We start from the raw sequence: 17,850 nt of genomic DNA, 5'->3' as shown, positions 1-17,850 counted from the left end.
CAAAGATTATAGAGTAGGAAGATGGGAAACGACCCTACTAATCTAGTACTAAAAACCGACTACACTTTGGGCCTGTGTTTCACATACTGAGAAATTAGATGGCGCTGAAATCGTAATGCCAAACAGTAAATTACAGTTGTCTGCTTTGTAATTTAAGGGCGCGAAATTCGAATTTTATTCCTTGTATTGGATTCGAATATCGACTTAGTCGAGACCAGAAAAAAACATCCTGAGCGACAAAACAGTAACAGGGGTTTGTTTCGTGATCAGGATGTTTTTTTTATGTAAACATTGTTTTGAATCAATTAATATTAATGAAATACTCTGTTAGATTTGGTATATTTTTATTCGAAATTTATAAAAAAAATATGACAGAATTGAAGATTTCACAGGGTATATTTAAAGGTGAGGTTTTTTTTGACATGTACAACTGGTGAGAATAATTGTGTCGAAATTCTCACCTTTGAAAACACCTGTATACAAATAATACAGCTTGGAATAAAGGATACAAAAGTACATATTGAATATTATATATCAAAGTTCTTTTTTCCATGCAATAAATTTTTTTGAGGCAATAGAATTTGTTGAATTTGTACAATGTACAAAATAGGTACCATATATTTTGCATTCCAAGGAGTTGATTGTTAATTTCAGTTTTCGGATCTTTCTATCACTTCTGGGGAAAGACTTGGAAGTACTCTACAGAGTGTGGGAACTTCTTTCAGGTACACTCGAAAGAATATCTGAAAAAGGGGAAGTTCTTGTAATCTACTTTCATAATAAAACAATTAATTCAATATATTGCATAAATTTTGTCATATATAAGATAATACTTCATTCAATTATTTTTGTCAGAGATATCTAGGATGACTTACCATAAGTATTTGTGGTAACACTTTCAATCTGCTTGCTTTCCATTTAATGTGACCCCTCCATGAACGGAATGCTTCCTGCATATAAAAAAGATATGCATTCAATATATGATAAATGAGTAATGAATTCAGTTATGCATTGCAGATATCTAGGAAGACTTACCATCAGTATTCGATGTATCAGTTTCAAACTGCTCGCCCTCCATAGTCTGTGGTTCCTTTGGTGGCCCTTTCATGCATGGGATGCTTCCTGCATACAGCAACTTGCGTGGATGAAAAGATTCAAATTGACTTTAAGTAAAATGCAAAGATTATAGATTATAGAACCTAACTCTATAATCTTTGGTAGAATGTTCACTGCACATGGTGTAGCTTTTACTCAAGTCAATGTCTTGACGCCCTGAAAATTCTATCCACTTCAGAACACTGAAAATAAAAATCAATCAACATCCGAGTCACATGGTACGAGTTTCAATACTTACGATTCCATTTTCTTTGGTAAATTCAAAAAACTTATATTCGGAGAATCCCAAACGGCAGTTTCAACAGTTCTTCACCATACAACATTTTCCATACGACATTTTGAGCAAAATCTTTGATTTTGAAGTTTTCACTATATACACAAAAATAACATTGAAATAAGGTGACTAGAACGAGCGAGTTGAAAGAGCGGTACGAAAATCAAAACGTAAACAAAACGGCCATGTTGAAATATCTCCATGAAATGCCAAATGGCCCTTGAATAAATATTTTAACCAGTCTTAGTATTTTAATACACAACGGAACCACCAGGCGGCGCTCACGCAAGTGTAGTCGCTTCGTTTCCCATCTTCCTTCTCTATAATCTTTGAGCATAACCCGTAGATAGAGGAAAGAGAAGATACCGCATTGCGCAGCTACGAAGGAGAGCTTTCTGTGTCCAACATCAACTTGTTTTTGTTTACGTTTACCCCAATCCGAATTTATCTTTTTCGGCATATTTTCCACAAATTACACAATTTCCTGGCATGTTAACACCGAAATTCTTGATACTCAAGTCTTAAAACGCACGAAACACTATTAAATCGAACACAAATACGATAATAAACATTCAAATATTGGGGTAAACGTAAACAAACATGGAGTAGGTGCACAGTAAATGTCAACAAAAACATAGAGATGTTGGACACACTTTTCTTGTTGTTTACGTTATCTTCCCCTTCCTCTATCTACGGCATAACCAAAGACAAGATTAAACCACAGAACACTAATTATAACCAAGATTAAAGAGTTAACCAGAGACTAGGGTTGCGTTCACAAACTTACTCCGAGAGTAGAGTACGAGCAAAGAGGAACAAGAGATTTCACTCTACTATTAGAGAGATATGGAAGAAGCATGTCCATGGGAAGAACTTTGAACTAAAGAAAACTTTCTTTAGTTCAATGGAGAAGAAGCGTACCACGGATACTCAAAAATGTTTCATTATCCGTGGAAGCCATTGAACTTCTTTAGTTCAATGGTGGAAGCGTACTACGCCGACGTACGCTAATAACGTTATGCGGTAATGGAATAACGTCTTGCGCTATCTGGCTCAGATTTTAGTTGTATGGAAGATACGAATTTACGTTATTTGCGTAGGCAACAGATGATCGGTAAATGTCAAAGTTTGTTTTCGATATATACTCCATTCACTTTTATTTTAGCAGTCGGTTGGCCATGGAAATTTGACACATTTCACTCTGTATAGTACGAAATGTGGGGTTATGACGCTTGTCAAAACATTTTTGGGTTTTGAATCAACGCTATGTTGCCCGTTCTACGTAAAAGTTTCTGTAATTACTTATTTTATCACAATGTCGAATATCTTCGGAAAATATGTGACGAACATGATTGAAGTTTATACTGATTGAAGGCATACCAAATCCAGTTATTTGCATGGAAAATACAAGAGATCGGTATAATATCATAATATGCACTAGCTTGAGGAGAGTTAATGTTCGTTATCTTCTTTGGCTTACATCATTTGTAGATTTTGAAAATATTAACCCGAAGATGAAATGCATATGATGCAGTGGTTGGGAATGGGTATCTCCCTGAGCAATTAACAGATAATTACAAGAATGTTAAATTCTTCAACAAAAATCATCTTGCATCAATATAAGTAAAAGGAATTGAAGGAACCCAGCAAACATTTTTAACTCGGCCCAACGTTGGGTGAGTCCTGCGATGTTATAGAGTCGGTATACTGCAAATAGTGTAACATCGGCCGACAGCCGCCCGACGGACTATGAGCCGACATGTTGCAGAGTCTGCACACCGCAGATCCGGTGACGATTCGACTGTGCAAAAACACATCGGTTTAGCGTCAAGACTATGCTTCAAATACGCTCCTCAAATTAATCGTTACGACGTCGGTTCAGCTTCTACAAAATATTGGAAGAATGCTTTTACAATTGATCGGCACCACGTCGGCTTAACGTCTAGACAATGCTGGGAATACGCTGTTCCAATTGATCGGTACAACGTCGGTATAATATATATACTTCATTCAACTTTATTTTAGCAGTCGGTTGGCCATGGAAATTTGACACATTTCACTCTGTATAGTACGAAAATGTGGGGTTATGAAGCTTGTCAAAACATTTTTGGGTTTTAAATCAACGCTATGTTGCCCGTTCTACGTAAAAGTTTCTGTTATTACGTAATTTATCACAATGTCGAATCTCTTCGGAAAATATGTGACGAACATAATTGAAGTTTATACAAACTGACTGAAGGCATACCAAATCCAGTTATTTGCATGGAAAATACAAGAGATCAGTATAATATCATAATATGCACTAGCTTACGGAGAGTTAATATGTTCGTTATCTTCTTTGGCTTACATCATTTGTAGATTTCAAAAATATTAACCCGAAGATGAAATGCATATCATGCAGTGGTTGGCAATGGGTATCTCCCAGAGATACTATATCTCTGGTATCTCCCGAAGGAATTAACAGATAATTACAAGAACCATCTTGCATCAATATAAGTAAAAGGAGTTGAAGGAAGATTCAAGTTAAGATGCAACTTCACCGTTGAACAAAAATTTCACATGAATAAACAGTAACAGGGCAACTTGCGTGTATTTGTGGCTAATGTATTAATACATTGATGTAATTATAATAATAAGGTATTTATTAGTACCTTAAGACATTTACATTGTATAGGACAAGTCAAATGAAAAACAGAAAAATCCATTTTAGGGAACTTAATCTCCGATGACATTTTTATCGAAAATCCTGTAGTAAACTTTTCGCATTAATTCACTCAAACATAAAATTCCCAAATGCCACCACTTTTTTGGGTCTCCCAATAGAAGGAAATTCTTTGTCATACTCTTCATTCACAATCTTTCTGATTGTGGAAATATTCAGCTGAAATATAAGTCGTTTAGATTCAGATGAAACATTATATTAATTCTTTAATTTGGCAAATCCAAAAAAAATTAAATATGAATCATTTGATCAATAATTTCTGATCTTTGAATGTTTCTTATGAAATCTCGGAATAATTTCTCATGTTGAAGGAGATCTATTTTTTCTTCAAATATTTTTTGAAACCTTGCAACACTTCTATTGTGATTAGGGCAAGACAATTTATACAGCCAATTGAAAAGAACCTTCATATATTCAAACAACTCAAATATAACGCTCATATAATATTATACATATATAAATACTTTGTAGGTTGAAAGAACACATAAAAACGACTAGCTTACTTGAAAAAAAAAGTATATATTTATTCACTGCTCATTATTGCCTGCTTCTTTTTCCTCCGCTCTTTTCAATCTGCCCCCTGCTCTGTCACCGGCATTGCGAAGCCAATTCATTACATGATTCATTTCCACATCAGTGGCACTTCTTGTAATAGGATTTATCCTTACAGATCCTGCATAATAGAATATCATTATTTGTATAAAATAAATTATTGAATTTCATATAGAATATCATCTTATATGTGTTTAAACTAATTAAATATATGTCAACATGCAAAATATGTATTCAATTTAAGTAACTTCCTTACATTCAAAAATGTCAACATTTTCGACCAATACAACATGAAAACTCACCATGATTAAGCTCAACAATATTCGCCATTGCTTCTAATCCATTTTTATTATTAATTCCTACCCGACCAATTCAGGAAAATTCCTGATTCATGGCTTATTATGAGTTAGATTATTTTGCGTGTTGTCTCTGCTGCGTCCTTACCTCCGTTGAGGACAAATTTGGACAACTGAAAAATATTTGTATATATAGATTTTTCTGTCTTTCAAATTGTAGAATTTTTTCTCTAGAATAAAAAAGACCAAAACCAAAAATAAAAAGCATATCCCAAAAGAGTAGATACATAATTCTACCTACACATTTTTTCAAATATTCTAGATCATATATAAGTATATCAGCATCGAATTTCTTCAATTCTTCGTACCTTTTTATTTTGATGGTGTTCTTATCCATTTCTATCTCTGCATTTTTTTTATCTACATGCAATCTCAAAAGATCGTTAAGGTACTCGGTTCTAATGATGGTGATGATGTACTACTTGGACCTAATATTTCGAGAACTCTCTGTTTCACGTGATGATATTCCTGACGCCTACTCCGACGTTTATTAGAAATAGAAATACCATTTTATTTTGATTTCTTGTACTCACCTGCCCTGGGACATCACTGTTACTATGTTAATACAACACAACACAACAAGGAAGTTTTCAGAAAGAAAAATTTCGTCAAATAGCCTACTCTTAAAAACTCTTTTATCTTCGAAACACGTGCACACGTACGCCGCCTGAATGAAATAACGCTTCGATACGGAATTACGGAAATTAGATTGTCTGGAAGCTCTTATGCAAAATCCCGCGAAATTTAAATAGTACAGCTTGACCTTATGTTAAGGGTAAAAAGCGCTGAAGATGCATCTAATCGCAACCGATCCGATGAATATAAACCGCCAAGAAGTTGCTCATCTAACAGCAGCGTTTTGCCGACGCTGGCTAGATGCTCATGTTTCGCCACATCTTCAGCAGCGTAAACCATGTCCTCGGATCTTCAAAGGTCCGATGATGTGTAACAGCAGTACGCACTTCACCAGCAGTAACAGCACACAGCCGACGATTTACCGACGATAAATTGTGCACACTTCAACTCTCTATTATTATTCCAGCTGTCTAGGCTCAATATTAGAGAGTTCCAGCAAAACGAAATCAAATTCCAAATTGATAGGCATAGCCTACTAGTAGCAAAGATATATCTTCGACTAGTAGGCTATGGTTGCGTTCACAAACTTACTCAGAGCAAGCTCTTAGTAAGCTCTGATTACCCGAAGCGTTCACAAACGTACTTTTAGTTCCTCAGAGTATGCTCTCTGAGCATGACCATACTCACACTCTACTCTCGGAGTAAGTTTATGAACACACCCTAAGTGATAGCTTATCACATTGAACTAAAGAAAGAACTTTCTTTAGTTCAATGGCTTATCATTGAACTAAAGAATCAATGTAGCTTATGTTTAACGTCTGACGTTTCATGATGGCAGTACATAGAGAAAGGGAAAGAGTCAGAGACTCTTGTCTGTGTGGCAGTACTTCAAACTTCAACTCAAATTTCATTACAACACGTAAACGTTATATTTGACATATTTGTCACGTTAACGTTTACGTTCATGCTAACGTTCTGTGCGCACTTCAACTCTCTATTAGAGAGTTGAATATACTCCATAGATATACGAGGAATTTTTTTGATCGCACGTTAGATGGCGACCGACCAAGGATGCAAAAAGAAGAAGAAATATGTAGTGGATCTATGGTGGATTAAAATTAACCTCAATTCACAGAGAAATCTGCCTACGACCTACACGCCTGCAGCTCTTGTGTGTACTGCAAATGTATGCAAATGAAAATATTTGTTTTGTGGCGAAAATTTTGGCACATATTCGTATTTTATTTGTGTTGTGATTCTACTTCAGTTTGTTACTTGGGATTCATAAGAAGTTATAAAATTGTTTTCTGGGTGAACGAATGATTATTCGAAGTTTATGCAATCCAAAAGCCTCCCAAAATGTCTCTGTGTAGTGGACATACACTTACTCCATCGATTTTGAAAAAATCTTCAACAATTCAAGAAAGGATACAGTCTACGCCTAAAAGTACCACGAAGGTTCGATTCGTATTGCCTCATTCACAAAATGTTCGTAAAATTTTGCGAGACTTTTTGAAACATAACAACACAAAAGATTATCAACACTTGATTTGTTTGATTCGTGATTCAGAATTAACAGATGATGATTTGAGTTCTCTATTGAAAGAATGTACTGAATGTATTTCTTTGATGAACAATGATTTAAGGCTTTTCACTGAAGTGCTGCTTACTATACAATGGGCTAATCGAGATATAAAATTGGTAAAGGAATATCAATCTTTCTTGAATAATTTGTTGGTAGCACATACATATCATGCTAAAATTGTTATTGATAATTTGGTTTCGTTATTCCTACAAAGTAAGTAAACATAACAATTTGTTTTTGTAATAGAAAGATGTTATTTAAATACTTGTTCCTTACCTGTTTTTTTTCTAGATTCAAATGAAGTATGGGAAAATGGAGAACCTACTCATGAAGATGATAAGAAATTTTCAAACGTTCACAAAGTACTCAAAACTCTTTTTAGGATTGTACCCATGTGAGTATTTCAACTTAATTAACCTACATATGTATTAATCGAAAAAGTTTTCACTTCAGGTGTATGGATATGATGGTGGATGCATTACAACGCCACTATCCGTACTTCAGGAGAGGAGTTCATGTTAATGATTGTTATCTGTATAATCTCTTGAAGGTGTTAGATTATGCACCAAGTCTTAAAGCTGAAATTCTAGATCTAATTTTCTTGAGGTGAGTAGATGTGTTGTATGCAGGGAGAGCCGGTAGGAACGGACCAAACTCCAGGTGTGTATTATACACGTAAAAATAATTTCAAAACACCCATATGTTCTTATACGATTCTCATATGTTTTCAAAATATAACGTAATTACAAACGAAACAAGATTTCCTACATTTTTTAAAATTTTTTTATTGTATCAATATTACAAGCAATCAGAATATTCTATTCTTTGAGCTCATTTGAGAGCAGGCTGCTCTCAGTTATCGAGATGAGGACCTGTCCATTGACAGTTCCTTCTCAAAACTCTTTCAGGTCTGCTGGCCATTTTCGTTTGAGTCTCCTACTGTGCTGAGGTTCGGTCAGTGGGTGTATCAGGATGTTCGTATGTCCCTCAAGCCTTGCATGGTGTTTATCGCTTTCATTCTTTATGACGTCCTTCACGTAGGGTATGTTCAAGTCATCGTGTAGGGTCTCATTGGAAACATACCATGGTGCATCTGCTATCATCCTAAGAATTTTGGACTGACTTCTTTGGATTATTTCAATATTTGATTTGCTGGTGCAACCCCATATCTCGATTCCGTAAGTCCAAATTGGCTTTATGATGGTTTTATATATCAGGAATTTGTTGTCTATTGCCAATTTTGATCTTCTTTCCATGAGCCAGTGCAATTCTTTAACTTTGAGATCTATTTGTTTACGCTTTTTGATGACGTGTTCTTTCCATGTTAGTCTCTTGTCCATGTGCATGCCCAGGTATTTTACTGTGGGAGATTCAGGTATTTGTGTAAGATTTATATGCACTGGGGGACATTTGCCCTTTCTTAATGTAAAGTTCACTTGTACAGATTTCATCTCGTTGATCGTTGATTCTCCATTTACTCAACCATTTTTGTATCTCGTCCAGGTGATTCTGCAGCATGTGAGAGGCTTCTACAGGGTTTTCGTCGCTTGCTAAAACAGCGGTGTCGTCTGCAAATGTTCCCATTACAGTATGTGGATTGGTTGGTAGATCAGCTGTGTACAATAGATACAGTAAGGGACCAAGAACACTTCCTTGTGGTACTCCAGATGTTATGGGTAAATTTGTCGATATTTTGTCATTCACTATCACTCTAAATTTTCTGCTGTTCAGATAGGATCTCAGAAGTTTGAAATACACTATTGGAAGAAATGTTTTGATCTTGTAAAGTAGGCCAAGGTGCCAGACCTTATCAAATGCGTGGCGCACGTCCAGAAATGAGGATGTGCAATATTTTTTCTGTTCCAATGCTTGGTTAACTACGTGGCTTAGTCTATGTGCTTGCTGCATTGTTGAGTGAGCTGCTCGAAACCCAAATTGATGATCTGGTATCCATTGCTCTGTTGTTGGATCTGAGTTGATTCTTCCCAGTACGAGTCGTTCAAGGATTTTTGATGTGACTGGAAGCAGACTGATCGGCTGATATGAGGTAACAAGGTTTGGATCTTTTCCAGGTTTTGGGATAAGAATGACTTCTGCTGTTTTAAACTGCTCTGGCCAGTAGTTTTGTCTATAAGTATGGCGTTGTATAAATTCTAGTTAGATAACCCCCCTTTCTGGTAGCTCTTTCAGCATTTTTGTAGTAATTTTGTCAGATCCTGCTGCTTTTTTTAGTTTGAGGTGTTTGATTTTGTCTTGAACTTCGGCTGTTCTGAGAGGTTTGATAGGTGTTGTATAATCAGGTATATTCAGGAGTTCCCTCTCTATTTCATAATCTATGGTGTCGTCGTTGGGGGTAAACACTCCGGCTAGGTGTTCTGCAAATAATTTGGCCTTTTTTCATCGTTTCTAGTCCACTGTATATCAGATATTGAATTATGTATAGCTGGGATGTGCATCGTAGGCTTTTTGGAACTTTTTATCGGCTTCCATATGGAATTGTCATTTCTGTTGAGGTTTGAGACGTAATTGTTGAATGAGGTCTCTTTTGCCTCTTTGAGTTCCATCTTCAACTGGCGGGTTATTCTGTTCAAGGTGTTTTTATCTGCTAGGGAATGTGTCTGCTGCCAGTTTGCTCTTGCCCTTCTTTTTCGTGCTATGTCCTTTCCTTAATTGTCGCCGGGATATTATAGACCTGAATTGCTTCGTTCATTGCTGGGATTGCTTGTTGCACTGCGTGTATAATCAGGTTATTGAATGTGCACAGCGCTTTCTCAATTTCATCTGGGTTTTTCAGGCTCACATCAAGGCTTATGGTTTCTTCAATTTTGTTTCGGTATTCGTACCAGTCGGTTCTTCTGTTGTTTAGTCTTGGATTTGGTTTTTTATATACAGGGTCTTTCACGAGGAACCTCACCCATATTTATACGGGAAACTACTGAACGTATTTTCATGAAATTCAGCACTTATAAGTATTTCAGGATGCTGATGAAATCTAAAATATTTTCAAGGCATGAGCACCTCCGGTTTTTCTGGAAATGACGTCAACTTCCGTTTTTCAAATTAGAACACCATTTTTTTATTGCAGAAATAGATTCCTTAGAAAATTTCAAGTTATTTTGATGTAACATTTTTCAGTTTTGGTTGGAAAATTCTCTCTGAGCGGGAAAATTCGAAAAAAAAAAATCGAAAATAGAGCTCCGCTGAAACAAGAATAACTTCGAGGTTTTTGGATGGAAAATTTTCATTTTTGGGATTTTTCAAGATGTAAGATTGATGTATCCACTTTAAAAATCGAAATCGCGATTCATGATACAGGGGGTGAAAAAATCGCTTTCAAAGTTAGGGATGACAAAATCGTGAAAAATCAATTTTTTTAAAATAGAACCCCATTTTTTTATGGCAGATATTGAATCAACGTTGAAAAATAATGTAAGTGTATGCATCACACCCTTGCCCTAAAGTGGATATTTTCTGAGTTATTCACAAAAAACTGTTTTTCGTCTTGAATTTTCAGCTATTTCTTTTCCCTTCACGCCAAAAAGATGAAATTTTCAGGAACTGTTACTTAAAGCATGTTTTAGATTTTACTACCCTAATATGCAAGAGAAAAAAGTTACAGGTTGTTCCTCAATAGATGGCGAATTTTGATTCGAATTTGTATCGGAAACCTGTTAATTTCAACTAATCGGCCATCGGTTTTCTCTCCAGTGATAAATAAATAAGTCCTTATGAACCATATGCAAAAACTTACCATGTTTTACATTCTTTTTTTTAATGATAGGTATCATTAATTACATCTGCCAAATTCCTCTTCATTCAGTAGCATTTTGTGTTGACTATTAATTTGGTGATAATTCGTATTAAGTTATAAAATCGATCACTATGCCTAATTTTACCAATGAAGATTATTTAAATCTCATTCTAGTTCTTGGAGAAGGTAATAAAGTTGTAGATAGAACGATCCGACTGTTCATTGAGAGGTTTCCTGACCGACCCAGACCAACGAGAGATTCCATTAACAGAACCATGACAAACTTGAGAAATGTCGGATCTTTCGTTAAGAAAACTATACACTGAGAAAAAAGTGTAGTAGAAGATGAGAACAACGAAATTACAGTTCTTGCATATTTTCGTGTGAATCCTCAAAATTCTCTCAAAGATGCCGAGATTGATCTGGGATTATCTCAATCGAGTGTTTGGAGAATATTAAAAAAACATAAAATGCACCCATATAAATTCAATAGGGTACAGCATTTGAAGGGAACTGATTTCGTCAGGAGGACAGAGTTTTGCGAAGCTATGATGATTCGATTTCAAGAGAATGAAAACTTTTTGGACTGTATAATTTGGAAAGATGAATCTAAATTCACAAAGAATGGTTCTTTCAATAGGCATAACAGTCATTATTGGGATGAAGAGAACAACCACCACTTCAGACAATGGAACTTTCAAGAGACCTGGAGTTTCAATGTTTTTTGCGCCATCAAAAATAATGCAATTCTCGATGTTCACATTTATGATGGGACTTTAACTGGTAAGATAGAACACTACACATGTTTGCATTATTTAAAGAATGTTCTCCCTTAGGAGATAGATATTCTGACATATTGACTCAAATAATTGAGCCGCTAGTACAGAACCATAATGACTTATGGTATCAACAAGATGGCGCGCCTCCACACAATTCACTCAATGTGTCAAATATCCTCTACAGGCTATTTGAAGATCGATGGTTGGCGAACAATGGTCCACATCTTTGGCCACCACGTTCTCCCGATTTAACTCCTTTAGACTATTATGTTTGGGGTAGGATAAAAAATATTGTCTACTCAACTCCCCTGACTGATAAAGAGGACTGCATAGAACGAGTCAGAAATGCGTTCAGATTTGTTTAGATTTTTAGATTCATAGTTTTGAAACTCAATTTGGTTTTTAAACACTTTTGCAGATCTCTTCCTCCCGATGAAATAAGAAGAGCAACGCACGAAGCATTCCTGAGACGTATAAACAAATTTCTAGAAATTAACGGTCAAAACTTTGAGCATCTTCTCTAGTTATAACTGCGAGAGTTTGCCTTGGTTCTCCTAATAGTAACTTGAAGTCGGTTTCAAGAAGGGGTGAAAAATCTACAGCATGGTTCAAATAACAGTTCCTGAAAATTTCATCTTTTTGGCATGAAGGGAAAAGAAATAGCTGAAATTTCAAGACGAAAAACAGTTTTTTGTGAATAACTCAGAAAATATCCATTTTAGGGCAAGGGTGTGATGCATACACTCACATTATTTTTTAACGTAGATTCAATATCTGTCATAAAAAAATGGGGTTCTAATTTGAAAAAATTGATTTTTCACGATTTTGTCATCCCTAACTTTGAAAGCGATTTTTTCACCCCCTGTATCATGAATCGCGATTTCGATTTTCAAAGTGGATACATCAATCTTACATCTTGAAAAATCCCAAAAATGAAAATTTTCCATCCAAAAACCTCGAAGTTATTCTTGTTTCAGCGGAGCTCTATTTTCGATTTTTTTTTCGAATTTTCCCGCTCAGAGAGAATTTTCCAACCAAAACTGAAAAATGTTACATCAAAATAACTTGAAATTTTCTAAGGAATCTATTTCTGCAATAAAAAAATGGTGTTCTAATTTGAAAAACGGAAGTTGACGTCATTTCCGGAAAAACCGGAGGTGCTCATGCCTTGAAAATATTTTAGATTTCATCAGCATCGTGAAATACTTATAAGTGCTGAATTTCATGAAAATACGTTCAGTAGTTTCCCGTATAAATATGGGTGAGGTTCCTCGTGAAAGACCCTGTATTGCAAAGGCACCGACTGTTGCAATTATGGGGGAGTGGTCCGATGATAGGTCGTAGCTTGGAACAATATCCATGTTTGTAGAAGAGATGCCGTTTGTAACGAAGAAGTCCAGTAGGTCTGGAATCTTTTTGGGATCAGTCGGCCAATATGTGGGGGTGCCAGTTGATAAGAAACTGTAGCCATTTTGTTGTATGAGACTAGCAAGTTCCCTACCCTTAGTTGTGGTGAGTCGCGACCCAAAGAGGGTATGTTTGCTGTTATAATCTCCTCCTGCTATGAATTTAGGACCCAGTGTTGAAAAGAAGTCACTGAAGTTTTCTTTTTTGATGTTGTGACGTGGTGGACAATACACTGCAGCAACTTTTATATTGTATGATGCAAGCTGTACCTTTATAGTTGTAGCTTTTAGCAGGTCTTTATTGTATTTCGGTAGTTCCACATGATTGATGGTATTTTTGACGATGATGGCGGTGCCGGCATGTGCGTTGTTGTCGGGATGATTGGTGTGATACGTTGTGTATTGGGGTATGTTGAAGTAGGACCTCTCTGTGAAGTGTGTTTCACTTATCAGTAAGATGTCTATTGAGTTGTAATGGAGAAAAATTTCTATTTCATTTTTGTGTTGTCGAAGACCGTTGGCATTCCACTCGGCAATTTTAATGAAGTTAGTGAATTTTACTGATAAGGGTTGTTAGCATGTTCATCATCATGGTGTTCTGTTGAATTAATTGTTGAAACATTGTTTTAAATTCTTCTAGAAATTTGTTCATTACATTTGTGAGATCATTTGGTTGTTCTTGATTTTTTGTTTTAACTGCAGTGGCATAACTTCTTGTTGTTTGCTGGTAGTGATGTGGGAATGTTGTTTCTTCCTGGCGAGATTGTAATTTTGGATATTGCTGATTATCTATGGGGGGGTGATGTATGTTGTGTTTGTGTTGAGAACGTTGTTTGCTCATTGTTGTGTGTCCTCCTGTTCGGTTGTATATTCTGTCTATTATTAGCATTCCGGTTAGTTTTCAGTAGTTTGTGATAGAATTCGCATCCCTTATAACTTGCTGGGTGATCTCCTCCACATAAGGCACATGTTGCTGGCGTTTCTTTGCTTTTTCTGCAAGTGGCAGTGTTGTGTGGTCCTCCGCATTTAACACAGACGAACGGTCTGTTGCAATAAGTTTTTGAGGGCCCATATTGCTGGCACCTCATGCATTGTGTGATTCCTTTTGTTCTAATTGGGGGTTCAATTTGTATGGCTATGTTGTGGAGGTACTTTAGTGCATATATATCTTTGTTGTTAGTGGCTGGTTCTAAGTCTACAAAGAAGAGATTTAGTGGTTCTTTCGTCGGTCTACGCCTTCCATTAATTATATTCCTGACTTGGTGTCCTTTGTTTGCTAATTCGTTCTTGATTACGTTAGGATCTGTTGAGTGATGAAGGTGTTTTATCACTATTCTATAAGCGCGCTCCTCTTTTGGCTGGTATGTGTGATGAACTATATTGTTATCACGCATAAACTTAATGAGTTTCCTATATGTCTCTGGTGTTGAACTGTTTATTTTTATGGTATTGTCTGCCAAGCATTTAGTGGAATATTGTTCGTCCTCTGCAACTGTTCTCAGTCTTTCTACCATTTTTGTATAATCCACAACTCCATAGAGTCTGGAGATCTTGGAGGCCAACTAATTGGACCACTGGCGACCAATCAGTACTCCTGGAAACTCTGTCCAAATATTTAAAACATGTTAATTACGCCATATCTTGAAATCAAATGAGAATCATATAAAAATATATGGGTTTTTTGAAATTATTTTTACGTGTATAATACACACCTGGAGTTAGGTCCGTTCCTCGCGACTCACCCTGTATATCTATAATGCTTTTCTTAGAGTAGTTATTGCAGATAAATAAAACAATTGAGGGTAAACACACTGTTTAGACCAGGGGTGCTCAAACTGTCGATCACGATTGACCGGTCGATCTCGTGAGATTTTTGAGTCGATCTCATAAAAAATTAGCCGATTCTCATCTACAGGGTGAGTCTTTGAATCGTACAAATATTTCCACAGTATATTCTTGAGGTCAAAAGAAACGCTTTTTTCCCTTATCATTTCTATCGAATAGGCTCGGTTCAAAAGATGCAGGCTGTTGAATAACCATAAAAAATGTTATTTTTAGTTCTATCTCACAAACGGTTTTACCGAATGAAATAAATTTTGGAATATAGGTTTTCACTCATTTGATGAATGTTTTTCGAACACAAGATATCACCCACATCTTCCATTTTTCTTATTATAAGCATTACGTAGCCTTAAAATACCAAAAATTCAAAGTACCCAACTCTTGAAATAACGCTATATAATGAATATTTGAACGTTGTGTATAATAAAAGTATTCTTTATATTTTCTCGTATAATGTGTCGTTTTCGTGTAATTTGATGTTTAAAAATTACAAATTATCTGTGAAATTCGAAAATTGGGTACTTTTGCTGAATACAACTCTGTTCCACAGATGTGTACTGTCACAGATTGAAATGTGTATAGTACTAATTCTTGGAAGAACTCTGAAAATTTAAACAGGTGAATTTTTCAAAGTTCCATAAAAAGTGAACCAGACGTTGTGCTATATAGAGGGGTGGATTTCTGTGTTAGATATGTTACAAACGATAGAAAAATATCAACAAAATCCATTGTCGCGCCGTAGGAGACTTAAAAAAAACTGATAATTTCGACAGGTGAATTTTTCAAAGTTCCATAAAAAGTGAACCAGACGTTGTGCTGTATAGAGGGGTGGATTTCTGTGTTAGATATGTTACAAACGATCGAAAAATATCGACAAAATCCATTGTCGTGCCGTAGGAGACTTAAAAAAAACTTTGATAATTTCGACAGGTGAATTTTTCAAAGTTCCATAAAAAGTGAACCAGACGTTGTGCTGTATAGAGGGGTGGATTTCTGTGTTAGATATGTTACAAAAGATCGAAAAATATCGACAAAATCCATCGTCGGGCCCTACGAGACTTAAAAAAAAACTTTGAAAATTTCGACAGGTGAATTTTTCAAAGTTCCATAAAAAGTGAACCAGACGTTGTGCTGTATGGAGTGGTGGATTTCTATGTTGAATATGTTACAAACGATAGAAAAATATCGACAAAATCCATTGCCGGGCCGTAGGAGACTTAGGAAAACACTTTGATAATTTCGACAGGTGAATTTTTCAAAGTTCCATAAAAAGTGAACTAGAAGTTGTGCTGTATAGAGGGGTGGATTTCTGTGTTAGATATGTTACAAACGATAGAAAAATATCGACAAAATCCATTGTCGCGCCGTAGGAGACTTAAAAAAAACTTTGATAATTTCGACAGGTGAATTTTTCAAAGTTCCATAAAAAGTGAACCAGACGTTGTGCTGTATGGAGTGGTGGATTTCTGTGTTAAATATGTTACAAACGATAGAAAAATATCGACAAAATCCATTGCTGGGCCGTAGGAGACTTGGGAAAACACTTTGATAATTTCGACAGGTGAATTTTTCAAAGTTCCATAAAAAGTGAACTAGAAGTTGTGCTGTGCTGTATAGAGGGAAAGATTTCTGTGTTAGATATGTTACAAGCAACCGAAAAATATCGACAAAATCCATTGTCGGGCCGTAGGAGACTCAGAAAATAACTTACGACAGGTGAATTTTTCAAAGTTCCATAAAAAGTAAACCAGACGTTGTGCTGTATAAAGAAATGTGTTGCTGGTTTCACACCCGTCATGGTCAGATTTTCCGAAAGGTGGAAGATTTCAGAAGTCATATTTGCATCGGATGTAATGATCAGGTCGAGTAGCGATGGTGTCTGACCAGAACGGTATCTGGTAGGTTCGCTTACCAATTGTTGCAGTCCGGAACTAAGGAAAAAATTGGCATAAGGGATAGAGGGGGATTTTTCAGCTGGTAGTTGTATTAAGGGCCACTCGAGGTCAGGGCAATTGAAGTCACCTGTAATCAGAATATTTTGTTCTGAAGTAGAAAAGGCAGACAGAAATTCAATAAAATCAGCATCAGCTGAACATGACGAGGTCGATAAATGCAGCCGACCATGATTGAAAATTGTGCACTGGATATCCCGAGGAAGAGGTTGTCAATACCTCCTTGGCAACTGTTGTGTATCGCGTTAATTTTAAAATTTTCGGATATTCTATCTCGTACATATATGCAGACTCCTTTATATCCCACAGATTGGCTGTTATCATCTTTGTACTGTGTAAGATGGTATGGCGAACATACTGTCGTTCATGGAGGGTTAGACCCAGGATTCACTGATGAATACTTAGGATGGTTTATTGTCTTCAACATATATAAACAATTCATTAAACTCAGCTGAGAGAGATTGGATATTAGTATAAATAATTGGCCACATTGTAGGCATGCTTAGTTTTTTGGAGTACAGTTAACCGTCGCAGGTACACCCACACTGACAAATTATTCTACCAACTTAGGAAGAGCCTCTACAAAATAAAAAGGTTTATTATGGCAAGAATCGTTTCAAGAGGTCAAAACAAAGTTTTCTATCTCGCACAAGAACACAGAAACACAATATTGTATTGCAGTTACCCGGACTGCGTCCTTCAACTGCATTGGGAAATAAAGCTGAAACGGTTTCATACTGGAATCTCTTGTTCTGTGATGATCTCTTGAAATGTATTCTGCGATGGACAAATTTGAATCTGCAGAACATTAAAGCCAAATATAAAAAAAGATCTGAACTAAAGGATTTAGATATGACTGAGTTGAGAGCTTCTATTCTATAGTGCTGTGTTCCAATCGAACAATGAAAAAATTGAGAGAATATCCGCCACGGACAGGGC

The 17,850-nt window shown here is 36.1% G+C and overlaps 1 protein-coding gene across 1 annotated transcript in view; it reads left to right on the top strand.

Moving 5' to 3' along the window:
* Positions 1–6,732: 6,732 nt before the first annotated feature.
* LOC123314402 (RNA polymerase I-specific transcription initiation factor RRN3) overlaps positions 6,733–17,850 on the top strand; it is a 67,427-nt gene continuing 56,309 nt past the window's right edge. The window contains exons 1-3 of the mRNA XM_044899687.1: positions 6,733–7,394; positions 7,473–7,575; positions 7,635–7,787. Of these exons, the coding sequence (XP_044755622.1) occupies positions 6,956–7,394; positions 7,473–7,575; positions 7,635–7,787 (695 nt within the window). The 5' untranslated portion in view covers positions 6,733–6,955. The remainder of the gene's footprint in view (positions 7,395–7,472; positions 7,576–7,634; positions 7,788–17,850) is intronic.

The sequence above is a fragment of the Coccinella septempunctata genome, chromosome 5, assembly GCF_907165205.1.
Source record: "Coccinella septempunctata chromosome 5, icCocSept1.1, whole genome shotgun sequence".
NCBI lineage: Eukaryota > Metazoa > Arthropoda > Insecta > Coleoptera > Coccinellidae > Coccinella > Coccinella septempunctata.
Note: the sequence above shows the minus strand (reverse complement) of the source record. Positions and strands in the feature narration are given on the sequence as shown.